This window comes from Buteo buteo, chromosome 6 (genome assembly GCF_964188355.1).
Source record: "Buteo buteo chromosome 6, bButBut1.hap1.1, whole genome shotgun sequence".
Classification (NCBI taxonomy): Eukaryota; Metazoa; Chordata; class Aves; order Accipitriformes; family Accipitridae; genus Buteo; species Buteo buteo.
Window position 1 is genome coordinate 43,362,500 of NC_134176.1, and position 16,640 is coordinate 43,379,139.

At 44.8% G+C, this 16,640-nt stretch overlaps 1 protein-coding gene across 6 annotated transcripts in view; it reads left to right on the top strand.

Annotated features, from left to right (window-relative positions):
* The window catches only part of LOC142032274 (transmembrane protein 263-like), a 208,333-nt gene that overhangs the window by 114,702 nt on the left and 76,991 nt on the right, over positions 1 to 16,640 (top strand). For 2 of the 6 annotated variants that reach the window (XM_075030737.1, XM_075030738.1), the window contains one exon: positions 15,472 to 15,549. The exons of the other annotated variants lie outside the window; for them this stretch is intronic. In XM_075030737.1, coding sequence (XP_074886838.1) covers positions 15,472 to 15,549 — 78 coding nt within the window. The remainder of the gene's footprint in view (positions 1 to 15,471; positions 15,550 to 16,640) is intronic. 6 annotated transcript variants of the gene reach the window in all.

The window sequence follows — 16,640 nt, forward strand, 5'->3', positions numbered from 1 at the left end:
CTTGAAAAGACTTTTTTGAATGTTTTAAAATAACCATGTTGTCATTCCTTAGTTAAAAAAGAGCTTTTCTTCCCTCTGTTTTTCCCCCCTTCATCCTCAATTGTTCAGACTTTTTAATAATTCATATCCCTTTTGACTTCACATGCTTGCTTGTGCTACCTGTGGTGCTCAATGAGAAATGTGCTCTTTGCAGAGCTCAAAAGATCAACTGAGAAATTAGTTAAAACGAAGTAGGTGGAGGGTTATGTTTCACCTGCTAATTGAAGTACTAAACCTACAGGTGTCCGGGCTCCTACAGCAGCCTGGCCAAAATGTCAGTGCTAAGTTTATTGCTGGCTGATTTCTCCAGTAAGCATGGATGCTGGCTTTGTAGAAGTGAGTTGTTGCTGAAGAAACCATGAATTGGAAATTCCCTATCTCTGTGTATTATGTCTTGGCTGCAACAATGTGCTGTTGTGTTTTGCACACAGTTCTGTGCACAGACTAGTAGAGAGAAGGTTGGAGAACTTCACTAGTCTTTCATCCCTTTTGCAGTTTCTTCAAGCTTCCTTTACTTGGAAATCCCAGGTGTTGCGCTCTCTTACTGAGTTAAAAAATATCATTTTGACAACCTAATCTTGCAAAAAGACAAAGTCAGAGTATTTCTTCAGGAAAGTGTCATAGCCGCATACGTACAAGATTTGGTTTTTAATTATTGCTACACCCTCTAGCTATAATAAAAGACCTGTCAGCGTATTCATGCTGTCCCTATTCATATTCAGAGGATTGGAAAGTAGAGGTTTAGATTCATTCTGGATTGAGGTTAGGCAAGCAAGGTCTTTTCTTCGGCATAATGACTTTCAACTCAGTTTGGTGACTGATCAGTTCAGTTGTCTGAATTGTGTATGCGCAAAGAGAAGCAGGGTTGTGCTTTTGCATACATTCAATTTTCATATTTATAAATCAGAATCTGCCTCCATTTAAAAAATGAAGTGTCGTTGCCTTCAGCTTATAAAGAGCAGCTGCCACTGCCATTAAAACTTTGAAATGTTCCCTTGAGAACTCTGAGAGTGCATCTGTCTGAGCCTCATAGTGGTCTGAGCTTACAAGTGGGAGCAAAGTGTCCCTTATTACTCGAGAGTTTAGACAATAGATCAAAGACTTGAGGTTTAAGCAGCTATCTTTCTTGGATGAGCCTGTCTGCATGGGTAGTTGCAAAGTTCCAGCTGAAAAGGATATAGTCTTGTTGCTGCCAAACGTCGGCAGAGTACTGCTGTTGACTTCTGTAGAAGCAACACTGAGCAACACTAAGGAGGCAAACTAAGGAGCAACACTAAGCTAGCAAAACACTTCACTAGTATAAGAAAGACCTCTGGTAGCTTTTGGCAGAGAGCTTTTTCTCATTTTCCCAATGGCCTAACAACAGAAGTAGATGTGGTGTTCTGGAGCTCTGCAGATCTGGGCTTTTACTTTGCCTCAGAGGTGGTCTGCAGAGTAAGGCTCTCCTGAACATTTTGAAGAGCACATCCACACCTTACGATATGAAAATTCGTGAGGCAGCTGTGGGTGGGTTTGCTCCAAAACTGGAAGCGATCGGGCTATGGTAGCTTAGTGTGGGTGAGACAGAGGGCTGGTGAGCTCGGGCACGCTCCGTCAGTGACCTGGCTGTGCTCCTGCCAGGACTTATGCTGGTATTTCCATATGGCATTATACTGCTCAGGCTGGGATTTACGAGGGGAAGGGGGAAATGTAAGAGCTCATTGCCGTGTTCATTGGGCTTGGCTTCCTTAGCTTGCTCCTGCATGAGTTTGGCACCCCGGGCGGTGCAGCACTGTGGCTGCAGTGGTGCCAGCAGTGCCGGGGATGCACGGGAGGTGGCGAGGGCTAAGGTCTCTTCCCAGGGGCTGTGGTCTGTTGGGGCTGCACTGTCTCTAAAGCTCTCTGCCCGTGCCAGAACACGGTTGCCTTCCCATGGCTGGCAAAGCTCTGCCGTCGCCACACTGCAGCGCAGAGGCTGCTTTCTGAGCATCCTTTCCCACCAATTCTCAGCTTCTGGCAGCTGGCTGTGCCCCTGGTGTGCACATCGCACAGGGAGGAAGCCTTAGCTCTGTTCACACAGACGTTGTTTGCCATGGCTGCACTGTAAGGACATAACCGCACGCTTGGAACTAGCTTGGGCGCATTGCACTTGTCCCTAAATATTCAGCACATCAATAAGAGATGTAGTTGTATACTGTAATATCACTATGCTGCAGCTGAAGCTATGCCTCTGTTTCTGCAACTGTGAAATGGTGTCTACACGAGGGATTTTTAAAAAGTAGTTTGTAACTGTGTCTTCCTCAGCTTTGCTACGTTTTGCTGTTGCCAGTATCTCTTGTCTTGCAGGTCCCAGTCACAAACACCCTGTTGTGCTCCAGGTTTGTGTTAATAATCAAGTTAGTTCTAAAGATTTTTTCCTCTGGACTTTGCATGCAGAAAATAAGAAGGGATAGAGGAGCTGAAGTTGTCTACTTGTGTGATTTCATGGTGTCTTTTGGCTTTCTGGGTTTCACATCTAATTAATGAACTCCCTTGGCATCTCTGTAGGTTGTACAGCTCTGAGCTCATTATTGGCAGGCACCTTCCAAACGATGACTGTAAAATGCTATGAAGAAAGTGGTAGTGGTTGGGTGTTTTCTTTTTTTTTTTTTTTTTTTTTTTTACAAGCAAGGTCATCTAGATTGTCTTCCTTCTTATGTCTTTTCCTCATTCTTCTGTTTCTTTCCTTCTTTATTTTTGAAGGTCTTCTCAAAGAGTAGCATGTGACAGAGTACCATGGTGAGCATGGGTGCTTCCTCTGCGCTGGGTATTGGGCAAGCAGAATTGCGTTCTTTCCTCACGGAGCATTACAGCTCTTGTATTGAGCTGGTTTAGGTTAGGAATAGGGTTACCATTGTGCAGTTCAACTCCCAGTGCCAGAGAACTGATCAGTGACACTTACTTGAGCCCACACTCTCATTTCATCTCTGAATCATGCCAGCTAAAGCGGGATGGTGTTGTAAGTGGGTGGGTTTTGGCCTTTCATACCATAGTTAGTCTTGTGAGGCTGGTGGCTTCATATACAGTAAACAGCTCGAATTAATACTATGTGTTTGGCCGGATAAGTAGGATATAAAATAAGTGTAAGCTCAGACGGAGAGTTTTGGCTGTGACATCAGCTGATTTCACCTTGTGGATTGATGAGTGTTATCTGGAGCTTGGCAGCCAAGGTGAGGCGATGGCAGTGCTGTCTGCGTGTGAGCTCCAAGCTCCTTGTGCGGCAGCGTCCTGGAGGCGGAGGGAGGACAGAGCAGCCCACGGGGCAGGCACGAAGGTGTCTCGACTCAGGGGATCAGTGGTGTCACGGACTGGTAAGTGTCAAGCCTGCAGACCTTCCAAGTTCAAGTGTTTGACTGCGCTTGAATTCTCTTCCCCTGGGGGAGAAGAAAAAGCTTTAATTTATGAAGTGTCACAACACATTACAGCACATCACATCCCAACACGCCGCTGCATGGAGCTGACATTTGTTTGCTTTAATTCCTCAAAATAGCTTTTATTTAGAGCAAATGTTCCCTGTTAATTCAAACAGTTCTCATTTTCCTGTGCTCTGTACTTGCCAGTTCCCATGGGGACAGTTGTTCCTGCAGTGCTTTGCCCTGTGTTGGTGAGCTGTCAGGCCTCGTCAAGGGTTTTAATTATTTTTCTTATTAGTAATGGAGAACTTCTTTGTTGCCTCTCAACCCAAATACTCGCTAGGCAGGGTGCAGCGATGCTTATACGTTTTAATTTTAGTACTCTGACATAGTGAGTGCTTTGCAATCCTGTAAGGAATGGCGGTGTTTTTTGGCAGAGGAAGCCAACATGGGCCCGAAGCAGTGTTCTAGATGAGCTTGCTGTAGGGGCTGGCTATGGCAGAAGCCACCTGCAGAAGGTCTGTCTGCAGACTCATGGTGTGTGGAAGCTGCTTTGCTTGCCAGGCAACAGCTGCCTCCCCACGGGGGGATACAGCCTCGCCACGGGGGGATTCAGCCTCCCCTAGGTCAGCCAGTGTGTCGGGGTGAGCGGCACTCCTGTCGTGCAGGGCAGCATCCTGCCGAGCCCCTCAGAGCGAGCAGGCAGTTTGCTCTCCTGAAGCCGTGCTCTGACGGTGCTCTCACGAGCTGAAGTTTGTCAGCAAATAGCTGAGGCTCAGGCCTAATTAGGATCGATATCCTGTTGTGGTGGGGGCTATGCAGGCACAGAAGAGGCACCTTCACCTGTAGTGAAAAACCAGGGAAGATTGCCACTTGCGTATTCAGCAAGGGGTTTTCATCTGGTTTGTGTACGTGTTTTGTGGGAGGATGAGGAGTTTTTCTCTCCTGAGAATAGCAAGAACTGCATGTCATGTGAAAGGCTAAAAAGAAATGAGAAGGGAAGTTCAGCCACCCATCTCCTAGTGTGCAGTACATCTTTTGCCTCCTGTGTGAGCAACATCTGTACAGGTACAGTATTCCAAATCTCTGGGATTTGTCATTTAATGAATTCTAGAATGGCCAATTTAACGCTTACCACACTGAACTTTACCTAGAGATTCAATGTGACTTTTGCTTTCCAAGTGATGACCAAAAGATGGGCAATACCTATTTTGGATGTGTTTATTTTCTTCAGGAAGATGCATGCCTTGTCTATTTGGCAATTAGTTGCTGGACCATTTTCACAGGCGTATGTGGATTCTTGCTCTCTTGTTTTTTAACAACTTTATGACACTTGGGAAAGTTCTTGGAGCAGGAATGTTCTTCCATCTTTCTTCAGTTCGAATAAGCAGACAGGTCAGGTGATTGTCAATGGTATTGCTGTTTGCTTCCTTGAAATCTTTTTCCTTTTCACCCAGTCTCCTTCACTGTCCTTCATTTTGCTGTGTCTCCTGTGAGGAGAAAGCCAGAGCTGCCTGTGCTCAGAAAGGATTTCTGCTGCTCACTTCTCCAAGTGGTTCAATGCATTAGCAAATCCCAGGTCTATGTTGCATCAAGCCCTATGTCACGCTACTTCTACTGGAAACTGCTGCTGTCAGAAAGTGTAACTACAAGCAAGGTGAGAAGGACACTGAACAAGCAGTAGAAAGCACTAAAATTCTTGATCCTTCCTGTTCTATGTGCATTCCTGGAAACATTTCTGCCATTTCCTTTCTTGATCCTCCACTTGGAGCCGTACTCATGTCTAGCTAGGGACTGCAAAAAACAAAATGGAAAAATTTCCATATGACCGCAAGCTTGCAGTGGGTAAGCATAATATGTGAAAGAGTCTCCATGAAGAGCTTGTGTCTCCGGTGCCTTCTCAGAGTACTGTCTCCCAGGCTTTGGGAATCACAAATAAATTAGCCCTTCTGCAAACCACACATCATGCAAACAAATCTGCCTAGACTTCTGAGCATATTTGAATAGTCTCCTTTAGATGGAGCAGTGGCTTGGGCTGCTGGGGAAAGCAAGAACTTAAGATCTCAGAATTGTGTCAAAACTGTTTTATTTTCAGAAATGTTTTCCCTTATGGTTGAAAAAACTAAATGAGTAAGGGAGGCTGTTTTGGAAGAGAGAGTGAGTGGGGGAACAGTGTGAAGCAGGAGGGAATAAGTGAGCAAGCAAGTTGGTCTGTTGATAGGGGAGTCTCAGCACAATCAAAAGCAATGTTTATGTAATTTAATAGCAGAGTGTGCCTCTTGCTTTCATTTTCCTTGCATCAAAACTATTTTATTCTATTATGTTGTAAAGTAACCAGCATACATTGAATCGTAGGTGGTTGTGATTTTTGTTTTCCATAGTGTCTCCAGATGTCTAGGTAGGAGTTGGCTCCTCTCCTGAAGTGAAGAACCAGGCAGCAAAGAGACTCTGAAATGTGATGGCCTAAGCTTTGAGCATTTGGAGCAGTCCTTTCTGTAGCAGAGGGATCAGCTAGAGTTAGTGCCACTCTAAAGCTATCAAAATGGCAATGAATACTCACTGTGGGTAGAAGGCCTAGTTGCATCAGGTGCCTTCCTCCCAAGCGTTAACACCACAATGGTAGAATGCCTGTAAGCAGAGGCTAAGGGATTATTCATATGCAAATACCTGTAAGACTTATGTATGGTATTTTTTCCCCCTTCATAACAGTACATTATTTCCCCACCATCTGTCAGCATTTCTGTGGAGCTGATCTTGTTCAACCAAATAGCATCCTCCTTCTCTGGGCAGAAACCCAACTCACTTTCCTCTTTCCCCTTTCCTTCATTTCTACTTCTCAGTATTGTCCATATCCATTGGTAGATAAATAATAACTTCAATAGAAACCACAATTGCCCAGCTTATTCCATGCTGCTTTGTGCTTTCTTTTCTGCTCATCATGGTGGGTTTTGGGGTTTTTTTTCAGGATTATTATTTATGAGTTAAAACTCAGAAAGCAGAAAGCTTTTCCAAGTGCAAAGAATGCCAGGGTTTTCCCTGCTTTGGATGTGGAAGCTTTGAAAAAGTTTTGACAATTTTCATTTAGTACACAAAAAAACCCCCTCTCAGTTTATGAAAAATAGTTACTATTTTGTATTTGTTACCCATTGATTCTCTCAAACCCAAGAGCCATGAGATAAACCTCAAACAGTGTTGATTTTCTGTCTGCCAGGATTATGCGTGAAACTGCTTTTGACTGTGTTGTTCCTTGTGTGAGAGATTTCTCTCAAGGGAGCATGTGACACTTCTGTCCCATGCCTGCCTTGCATTCCTTGTGTAATTTAAGGTATTGGCTTTAACCTTTAAAGCTTGAAATAGGATGAATGGTGTGTGGTATAGCTCAGGTACATCTGTTGATTTCCCATCCTGCTAACAGCCAGTTGGTTTAAGGAGGAACAGTTTAACTTGAGGCTTTTGGTTCTGTGATACCTTTCATGTGTTGTCTTGCAAGTGTCTGAATGTGTCATCCTTTAAGATGAACAGTGGATTCTCCAGCGTGTTGGGTGTGGAAGACAAAGGAGCATTGCCTGGCATGGGGCACAGCCGGGAAAAGTCCCTTACTCCACAGAGCTCCGTGAGAATGCGTGGAGCATGAGGATAGGGGTTATGTGTACATCTCCTGATGTTATACAAGCATGAGATAGGCAAAATCGTAAAAGCTGTGAAAGAAATTACTGAAATTGAAGATGAAGGGAAACAGGTATTGAATCTTTTCCTCTGACAGGTCAAATGAACAAGCCAGGGTCACGTTGAAGTACCAGGTGCTTTGTGCAGCTGCCTCACGCTTTCCTATTTTCTCAGTCCCAGTGTCATGGTTTAAGCCCAGCCAGCAACAAAGCACCACACAGCCACTCGCTCACTCCTCCATCCCTGCCCTGTGGGATGGGGAGGAGAAAATGTAAAAGGCTCATGGGTTGAGACAAGAACAGGGAAGGATCACTCGCCAGTTATGGTCACGAGCAAAACAGACTCAACTTGGGGAAAAAAAACAAAATCAATTTAATTTGTTACCAATTAAATCAGGGCAGTATAATGAGAGATAAACCCAAATCTTAGAACACCTTCCACCCACACCTCCCTTCTTCCTGGGCTTAACTTTACTCTGAATTCTCTACCTTCTAACCCCCAGCAGCGCAGGGGGACAGGGGATGCGGGTTGGGGTCAGTTTGTCACACATTGTCTCTGCCGCTCCTTCCTCCTCAGGGGCAGGACTCCTCACTCCTCCCTTGCTCCAGCATGGGGTCCCTCCCCAGGACAGTTCTCCACGAACTTCTCCAGCTTGAGTCCTTCCTATGGGCTGCAGTCCTTCACGAACTGTTCCAGTGTGGGTCCCTTCCACAGGCTGCAGTCCTTCAGGCACAGACTGCTCCAGCGCAAGCTTTACCATGGAGTCACAGCCATCTTCGGCAGCATCCCCCTGCTCCGGCGTGGGCTCCTCTCTCCCCGGGCTGCAGGTGGGCATCTGCTCCCCCGCTCCCCTCCATGGGCTGGGGGGGACAGCCTGTCGTCTCACCACGGGCTGCAGGGGCATCACCTCCTCTGGCACACCTCCTCTCCCTCCTTCTTCACTGACCTCAGTGTCTGCATAAGTGTTCCTCTCACGTCCCACTCCCCTCTCCACTGCAGGTTTTCCCTTCTTAAATATGTCCTCCCAGAGGCGCTACCACCATCGCTGACTGGGTCGGCCTTGGCCGGAGGCAGGTCCAACTTGGAGCCGGGGAAGCTTCCAGCAGCTTCTCGCAGGACCCACCCCTGCAGCCCCCTCCCCTGCTGTCAAAAACCTGCCACACAAACCCAAAACAGCCAGGAAAGGTTTGGAGCCAGATGGCAGGTTTCCTCTGCTGATATGCTCAAGCTCAGTTAGGCAGAGCCCATGGATTCACTTCAGTTTGTGTCCTCTGACCTGCTCCAGGATCTGTACTTCATTCTCACCTACCCCTTACTGCCTATTGTGAGGGATAATGTGAACTTTCTGGGAAGCTTTCTCTTTAAATGACATTTATTTGTATTGCCTAGTGCCTTAATGCATTGCTTTGCCTTCAGCAAAAGAAAAAGGTACTTGAATAAAAAGAAAGGGGTAATAGCAGTGAAAGAAGAGGGTTGTTATATAGCATAATGTTAGCATTCTTTGGAGAGATGCTACTGTAGTTGGAGGAACTAATCTTTGCTTGCATAAGTAGACAGAAATGCTGGCAATTTACAGCATCCGCTCATACCCAGATGTCAACTCACATTTCCAAAGAGAATCATCAAGTCAGGAGATAAACAGCTGGTACAGGAGAAAGGAAAATAAGCTTGTAAGTGTTTAAAGAAAAAAAAAAGTGTTAATTTTTATGAAGTGTAGTGTGCTGGCATCTAAACAAATGAAAGTTAACAGCCAAGAGCAGGGAAGTGAAAGGGCTTCTTTTTGTTTTCAACATCTGAGAATTAAAGTCTTGGTTCCTGTCATAGCAGCTTCAGAGCACCTCTGTATTTTTGTATGAAGCAGCTCCTAGTACAACTTCATGTACACTAGCAACAAAATGAGAGCTAGCGTTGATGGGTTTTGGACATTCCCACAGCCCTGTCTTGAAGTGCTTTAAACTGGCCCAAGCATCACAGTATGGCCGCACATGACTCTAATTTTAGATTTGAACCTGATGCCCATGTCTCACAATCGGAGAGAGTCTCAGTAGCTGCTTCAGTGGCTTCAGGAGCGCTGATGGCCAAGAGACAAGGTCTGGATGCCACATACAAGGTGCTCAAAATTAAGAGTCCCTTTCTTCCTGAGAAGTGAGGCACTTGCCTAAACTTGTAAGTATTGATCACTAGATAATTATTAAACAGTTATATGTAAAAACAAAGTGGGTTTGTGGTCAAAAAGCATAGAATTGCAGCTGCAGGGAAAGTCAGTACTGGGATTATTGCTGAAAGAGCATCTAATAGAGAATGCTGACTTGCAGCATCCTTTGCAGGGAATGAGAAACAGCAGGTCTGCTGCTTGCCTGCAGACATCTTTCTGTGCAGGCAGGAGATAGGTTTGCATCCTAGTTGGGTTGATAACAAAGCAGAGTAAACAAGTCTTAAAAAAACCCTAAAAAATGAACTATAAGTTCTCTACTCCTCGAAGGAAAATAAAGTGCAGAGTATTTACTGTCTTTCTCCCTCCTCCCGCTCATTCTCACTCCAGTCTTCTAATGCTCACAGGGCCTAGCAGGGTTTTATGTGGAAATCATTGGGATTATCTCCCAATTTTTTCTCAGATAATTCAGTTGAGAGGTTATACAGAACTGAATGGTTTGGAGACTGGGAATCACTAAGCTAGAGGCTTTAAGATGCTCACAGGCTCCTATCTGGACAGAACAGTTCGATATTTATTGGATGTGCTACTAATTGGCTGAAAAATCCATCTTTCCTACTTTTTTTATTTTTTCTCAAGGTCATTTTCTGAGGTTTGGCAAGGGCAGGAGGGTAAGCAAGTGTCTCAGCTTTCTGAGATCTCAACCTGGCAGAGTGTACTGGAAATTGCTATGGTGACTTGTGATTTATACTACGTGTTTCCATGTGGTGCTTCCCAGGTGAACAAGGGCTTTCTGGCAATATGTCCTTGGCTGGGAATCCTACAGTCTAGCCCAGCCTTCACGGCAACTCCAAGTCAGTTGTCTATCAGAGTATGTGATAGTGCATGCAGAAAGCCAGGCCGCACAGCTTGGAGAGTAGACCTGGAGACATATTTATGTGTGTGTGTTATTTGGAGAAGGTCTCCTGGTTAGCGGGGACAAAAAGTGCAAGTACAGATTCCCTGCTGTAGCTCCCCCCCAACAGCCATGCCTACAGCAGGAGACCCCTGCGGCAGTTCTGTCCCCCATCTCTTCCAGTAACAGAACCTGCAGCTGCCAGCCCTTCCCTACGCTAGTGTTTGAAACAAATAAATTGTAATGAGATGAGCTGTCTTAGCTGTTACAGTATTTACAGGATAAATAGTTTCCACTTCACAGCCATCAATACCTCCACCCTTTAAATCCATTAACTTCCTGACTGCTATACACTGCCTTAGTAATGGGCTGACACTGATTTAAGGCTAGAAAAACCCTATTTAGAGCTCTGCATTGGGGAAAGTGAATGTAAATTGTGACCACACCATTTGGGCTGGGACTAAAAATGTCTGCAAAAGTGACACATTTCAAACGGTGCATTGGGTTGCAACAGCGACAGTGCAGAATGTTCTTCTAGCCTTAGTTGGTAGATTAGCAGGAAACCTGGAAATCAGCAGTGCTGGCTTTGCTGAGAGTATGTAATCTTAAAACGAGAGAAACATGGCTGGTATGGACTGCTCTGTAGCCTCATCTAAAACCTAGCTCTGCCCTGGACCATCATGCTTGCAGATGTTGGCGATGTTGACTTCCCTGCATTAGTGAAAGTCTTCCAGAAAGATAAATACTTTATTTGAGCCGTGTTCAGTTCCTCTCTTGGACCCGTCACGGTAGCATCAAATGGTTACTATTTTTAATCTTTTGTAGCTGATTGTTTTAGAGGAATTGAAGCAGACTTCACTTATTTATTGATGGCTGGAAACAAATACCCTGCAGCCTCCCTCTTGCATTCCTAGTGTGACTGAGAGAGGAGAGGTGTAGAATTGGAATAGAAGATCTATCACATCCAGCCTGCAAGGCTATTATTTGAGCTGCCTCAGAAATGTTTAAGTTTTTTGCTGTTGTGTTAAAGCACTGGCAGTTGGATTTTGTTAAAGATGACACAAGAGAAGAGGTTTTATTTGAATCCCACCCACATGATCTTCAGGGATTTATATACAACAGAATATGAAGGTCCTTCTGATTTTTACATATCGCAGATTGGCCTTCTTATTTTGTGTTGCAGAGCGTGTATGTATTTCAGAGTCTGAGAGGGAGGAGAGGGGAAGGAAAAAAAAAAAAAAGGAGAGGTGCATCCTTTTTATCTTCCCCTGGTATATTTTGTGCATGTTGGTTAAGGCCTCTACAGCCAAGTACAGCTGGACACGGAGCAGTGTAGGCTATGCAAGGACAGTTCAGCTCTGTACAGGCTAGTGATGGGATGCCATTTCATAGAATCATCATGGAATCATAGAAGGGTTTGGGTTGGAAGGGACCTTAAAGATCATCTAGTTCCAACCCCCCTGCCATGGGCAGGGACACCTTCCACTAGAGCAGGTTGCTCAAAGCCCCATCCAACCTGGCCTTGAACACTGCCAGGGAGGGGGCATCCGCAACTTCTCTGGGCAGCCTCTTCCAGTGTCTCACCACCCTCATAGTGAAGAGCTTCTTCCTAATATCTAATCTCAACCTACACTCTTTCAGTTTAAAGCCATTAGCCCTCATCCTATCACTACATGCCCTTGTGAAAAGTCCCTCTCCAGCTTTCTTGTAGGCCCCTTTTAGGTACTGGAAGGCTGCTATAAGGTCTCCCTGAAAGCTTCTCTTCTCCAGGCTGAACAACCCCAACTCTCTCAGCCTGTCTTCATAGGAGAGGTGTTCCAGCCCTCTGATCGTTTTTGTGGCCCTCCTCTGGACTCACTCCAACAGGTCCATGTCCTTCTTATGTTGGGGGCCCCCGAGCTGAACACAGTACGCCAGGTGGGGTCTTACGAGAGCAGAGCAGAGGGGGAAAATCACCTCCCTCGACCTGCTGGTCATGCTGCTTTTGATGCAGCCCAGGATACGGTTGGCTTTCTGGGCTGCAACGCACGTTGCTGGGTCTTGTTGAGCTTCCCGTCAACCAACACCCCCAAGTCCTTCTCCTCAGGGCTGCTCTCAATCCATTCTCCACCCAGCCTGTATTTGTGCTTGGGATTGCCCCGACCCATGTCCAGGACCTTGCCTGTGGCCTTGTTGAACTTCATGAGTTTTGCATGGGCCCACCTCTCAAGCCTGTCAAGGTTCCTCTGGATGGCATCCCTTCCCTCCAGCGTATCAACTGCACCACGCATCTTGGTGTCATCGGCAAACTTGCTGAGGGTGCACTCAATCCCACTGTCCATGTCACCGACAAAGATGTTAAACAGCGCCGGTCCCAATACCGGCCCCTGAGGAACGCCACTCGTCACCGGTCTCCACTTGGACATCGAGGCGTTGACCGCAACTCTCTGAGTGCGGCCATCCAGCCAATTTCTTATCTGCCAAGCGGTCCATCCATCAAATCCATGTCTCCAGAGTTTAGGGACAAGGATGTCATGTGGACAGTGTCAAGTGCACAAGTACAGGTAGATTTCAAACTCTCACTGGCCTCTCTGCAGCGGGAGATTCTGCGTCATGCTATATCCGTGGGCAGCGATTTTGCAGGTGGAAGCATGTGACCCCGAGCAGCTAATACAAGAGCAGCTATACTAGTTTTATCCCGCATGAGCAATTGGCACTGAACCCATCTTCTGCAACGGCACAAACCTCATGTAATTTTGCTGCTGCTGTCTTTCTCAAGAACCTTCCCTCTCCAGCTTAGATTGTTTCAGTCAAGGACATAGGACAGGCAGTGAGAATATGATTTCTGACACTGTACCCTGCAGTACACAGTGAGGACCAGTCCGAGTGTCTTTTTTTCTATTTGTTTCCTTCCCATTATTTTAGTATTGATAGGTGATTGCCAGTCTCCATCAGAAATAAGCCTCCTAATTCCCTTTGAGGGAGGACCATGTAGAGAAAATGTACGGCAAGAGCTTGTGAGACGCAGCCTGTCACTTCCAGGAGGTGAGAAATAAAAGGGCAGGTTGCTCCGCAATCTGCCACCAAGTTCACTTGAGAGTGCTTTTGGAGTGAACAAGGGTGGGAAGTTTCCTATGGGGCTATTCGTGCATAAAGCAGCCGAGCAACGATGAGCATCTGTTTCATTATTAAACCATTATCATTAGCTAATTTCTCAAAGCCCAGTCGGTGGAAGAAGGGAAGCATTGTGCTTTTAGTGTGTATACCTGCAGGTTACTTCATTTTCTTTTTGGGTATGATTAGTCTATTTGACGGTCGTTAGCTGAAAAACAGTAAAGTCATTAAAGGGCCATAGGTGCCCTCTGGAGCCACTTGCTGTATGTTGATAAAGGAAAATGGCAGTGTAATATAAAATATAATCTGATCACCGCATCTAATTATAGACAAGAGTAAGCTGCTAAAGAATGGTTCTGTAAGAATATTATAATTGTGTTCATACAGCATTTCCAACTTGAAAGCTGTGAGCAAATATCGACTAATCCTCCCAACAGCCCCTGAGGGTGGGAAGGTAAATCTATTACTGTTTATTAAGAACTTGTTTCAATTAACTTTAACCACTGTTAAAATAACTATGAATTGCTGAAAAAATTAACAGCACTTGCCTTGCAACAATTTTGAACATCTTGGGTGTCCCAGTACTGAGCAGCATTTCTGGTATCTCAAATAAAAGGGCATCATTTGACTGGAATTAATGTTTGGAAGCATCAGAAAAATGCCTATTACTTTTTCTTTCCATTTATCTTTAGTGTCTTATTAAATACTAAATATTCTTGTTTGGTAAATATTTAACAAGCTCTCTGGGGCTTTGTAGAATGTATTGTTTTCAATAAACTTACACAGTACCGTAGTAGTAGTATTATTACTATTATTAGAATTTGAGGAAATATTTTTCTGTGCGGCATAAAACTGCAGATGTTAGTGGTAATGTCTCTTTTTACAGCATAGAATCACTGTGATTTTGCTCCTTTAATTGGTAACATTGTCTCCCAGCCCCAGGCTAGGGGACAGGAGTGGAAATTATACATAAAATTATTAAGCATAGCCTAGGCACAAAAAGGACAAAATGTTGTTTTGACTGCTTCTGGTTTTGGGGTTCTAGATGATAGTGCTTGACATTGATCACCTGGCTGGCAGCCCCTACAAATTTCTACTGATGTCAGGTTGTGCTATGGATGCTCAAACCTTCCAGTAGAGGAGTGGCATTTCCTATGAAAGGCTGCCCTTGGAAATACAGTAGTTCTTTTTCCTCATCTTAGAGACTGAAGAATTCTTGTTTCCTTTTGTAATCTGTGTCTCAATGGCGGGTCAAAAACAGGAGTCATTCCATAATCTTTGCTTTGATTTTTGGATGGGGGTTTGTTGGGGTTTTTTTGGCAGTGGTTGAAGCTTTATTCCAAATTTATACCTAATGTATAGGCCAAAAAAATTGAATGTTCTGTTTGGAGGAGGAAATGGAACATTTTTATTAGTTGCATGAGAACTTGGCTTAGCTTAAGTCTGTTCAGGCTTCAGAGGATTTATGCCCTGGGCAATCTCTCTCTCTCTCTCTCAAAAAAAAGGCAAAAGCGATAGTTTGGGCTTTTTTTATTATTTGTGTATATTATCATACATATTTATCATCTTTTTGGAACTATCCTCTCCATGCAGAAACATGCTGCAAAGCTGTGGAGTGTGTACTGTATTCTGTAGCTTTCTCAGTGACTGTTTTCTATGTCATTTTGTTATATAAAACTCCTGGATTTGACTCAATGCTTAAATAGTTGTCAGGTGCTTGCAATAGATGGCTGAGTGTCTTGTGCTCCTTTTTTGCTCATGTATGCTGAATGAAAAGCTGCTGTTTGTCACTTGTTTGGCAGACTCTCAGTGCCCATACGCAGCTTACATTAATGCTAATGGGAGCTGCCTACACATTGAAGAGCCAAAAGAGCCAAGTTCCTCCTTAATCTACACTATCAGATAGTGAATACCTTGTCATAGTACCCAAGGTGGCCTTTCGCTGCCCAGAAATTCAGTCTACCGTGCCCTTATTGCTTAAACTGCATCTAGAAGCTAATCGGATTCCTCCCCCATTCTGGCAGGTGAAATATGCGGTGGGGTATGAAAGACAGAGCTTGGACGAGCAGTAATGATCGAGTAGGCAAATGGTGCGTGCAGAGGATCACTAGATCTTTCTTCCATTGGCACTGGCAATCACTGGGTTCGGATAGGCACTGGGAAACACTAGCCAGGTGCGGCTGAAGGTTTTAGGCAGCCTTCCTTGTTTGTTCCTCTTCAAATGTAGCTCCTCACCCTTCTGCTTTTGTCTGTAGCTGATGTGCTGGGTACCTGGTACCTGCAGCAAACGGTCTGTCCGGGGACGCTTAATGAGAGAAGATCAAAGGTGAAGGGTAAGCAAGCAGCTGATTCTTTTAAAATAATCTCTTACTGTATGTTTGATACTTCAGAATTGCCTGTTTATCTTCAGTGTCTCACAATAAAATGCCAAAGGAGTTGGGACTGGGTAAGAAGCTGCTTGGAAGCAGAGTCAGCGCTTCTTGCCTGAGTGGTTCTCTTCCAGTTGTGTTTCCCCTACCACCTTCCCTCTGAAACATCCCTTCCCTCTTTGATACATTACAGTGTTTTGAAGTTTGGCCATTTTTGTACTTCACCTGGATTTCCTTTTTATGACAATTGCAGCCCTTAAGAGCAAATTGAAGTGACTGGGCTTTTTGGTGGCTTTTATTTTTTATTACTTTGTCTTTGGAGGCATTGATTGAGACTCCCAGCTGAGACTCTAGGCATGCTTTGTGTGCTGCCTGCTCCTACTCTTTTCTTGTCCTGATGTGTTCTCTTTGCTCTTGAATGCCTGAGCAGCCCTAGAGTTGCTTTCTCCTTAGAGTTGATTACAGCGATTTTGAGACAAGAGAGTCTATTTTATTACCCCTCAGCCAGCCTGAGTGGGAGCTGCTGACCTGCTTTGTATGGACTGGCTGGCAGAGACAGGAACTGTGGGTCTTCATCAGTTGTCAGGCTCCATTTACAGATTAACCTCTGCTCTCTTCCTAGGACATTATTTTGTAGGCATGTTGACAAGCTGGTTTGATAATAAGGAGTGGGTGTGTATTAACTGGGAAAATGCTTTGGCTCACCTTCACTTCTTGTATGAGACAATTAGGCAGCTGCCTCCCTGTTGTTGTAACTGGAATCTGGGTGAATAAAGCCGGTGGTTAACTATAGATGGCAGCAGCTTTCTAATGCTGTTATTATGTGTGCATGTTGTTCAGTTTCTCCAAAGCGGAGGTGATGCTTCATTCAGACCTCAGCTTCTATTCTTCTTTGTTTAGCTGAAGCTTTTTTAGCTTAAGCTTTCATAGGAAAAAACCTAGCTACCTCAACAAGTCATTACTACTTGGAGAATTTTCCATCTGCAGAACAGAATGTATTCTAATTGTCACACTCCTTGATATTTATTAATTTGTAACTAATACCTATTTCCGGA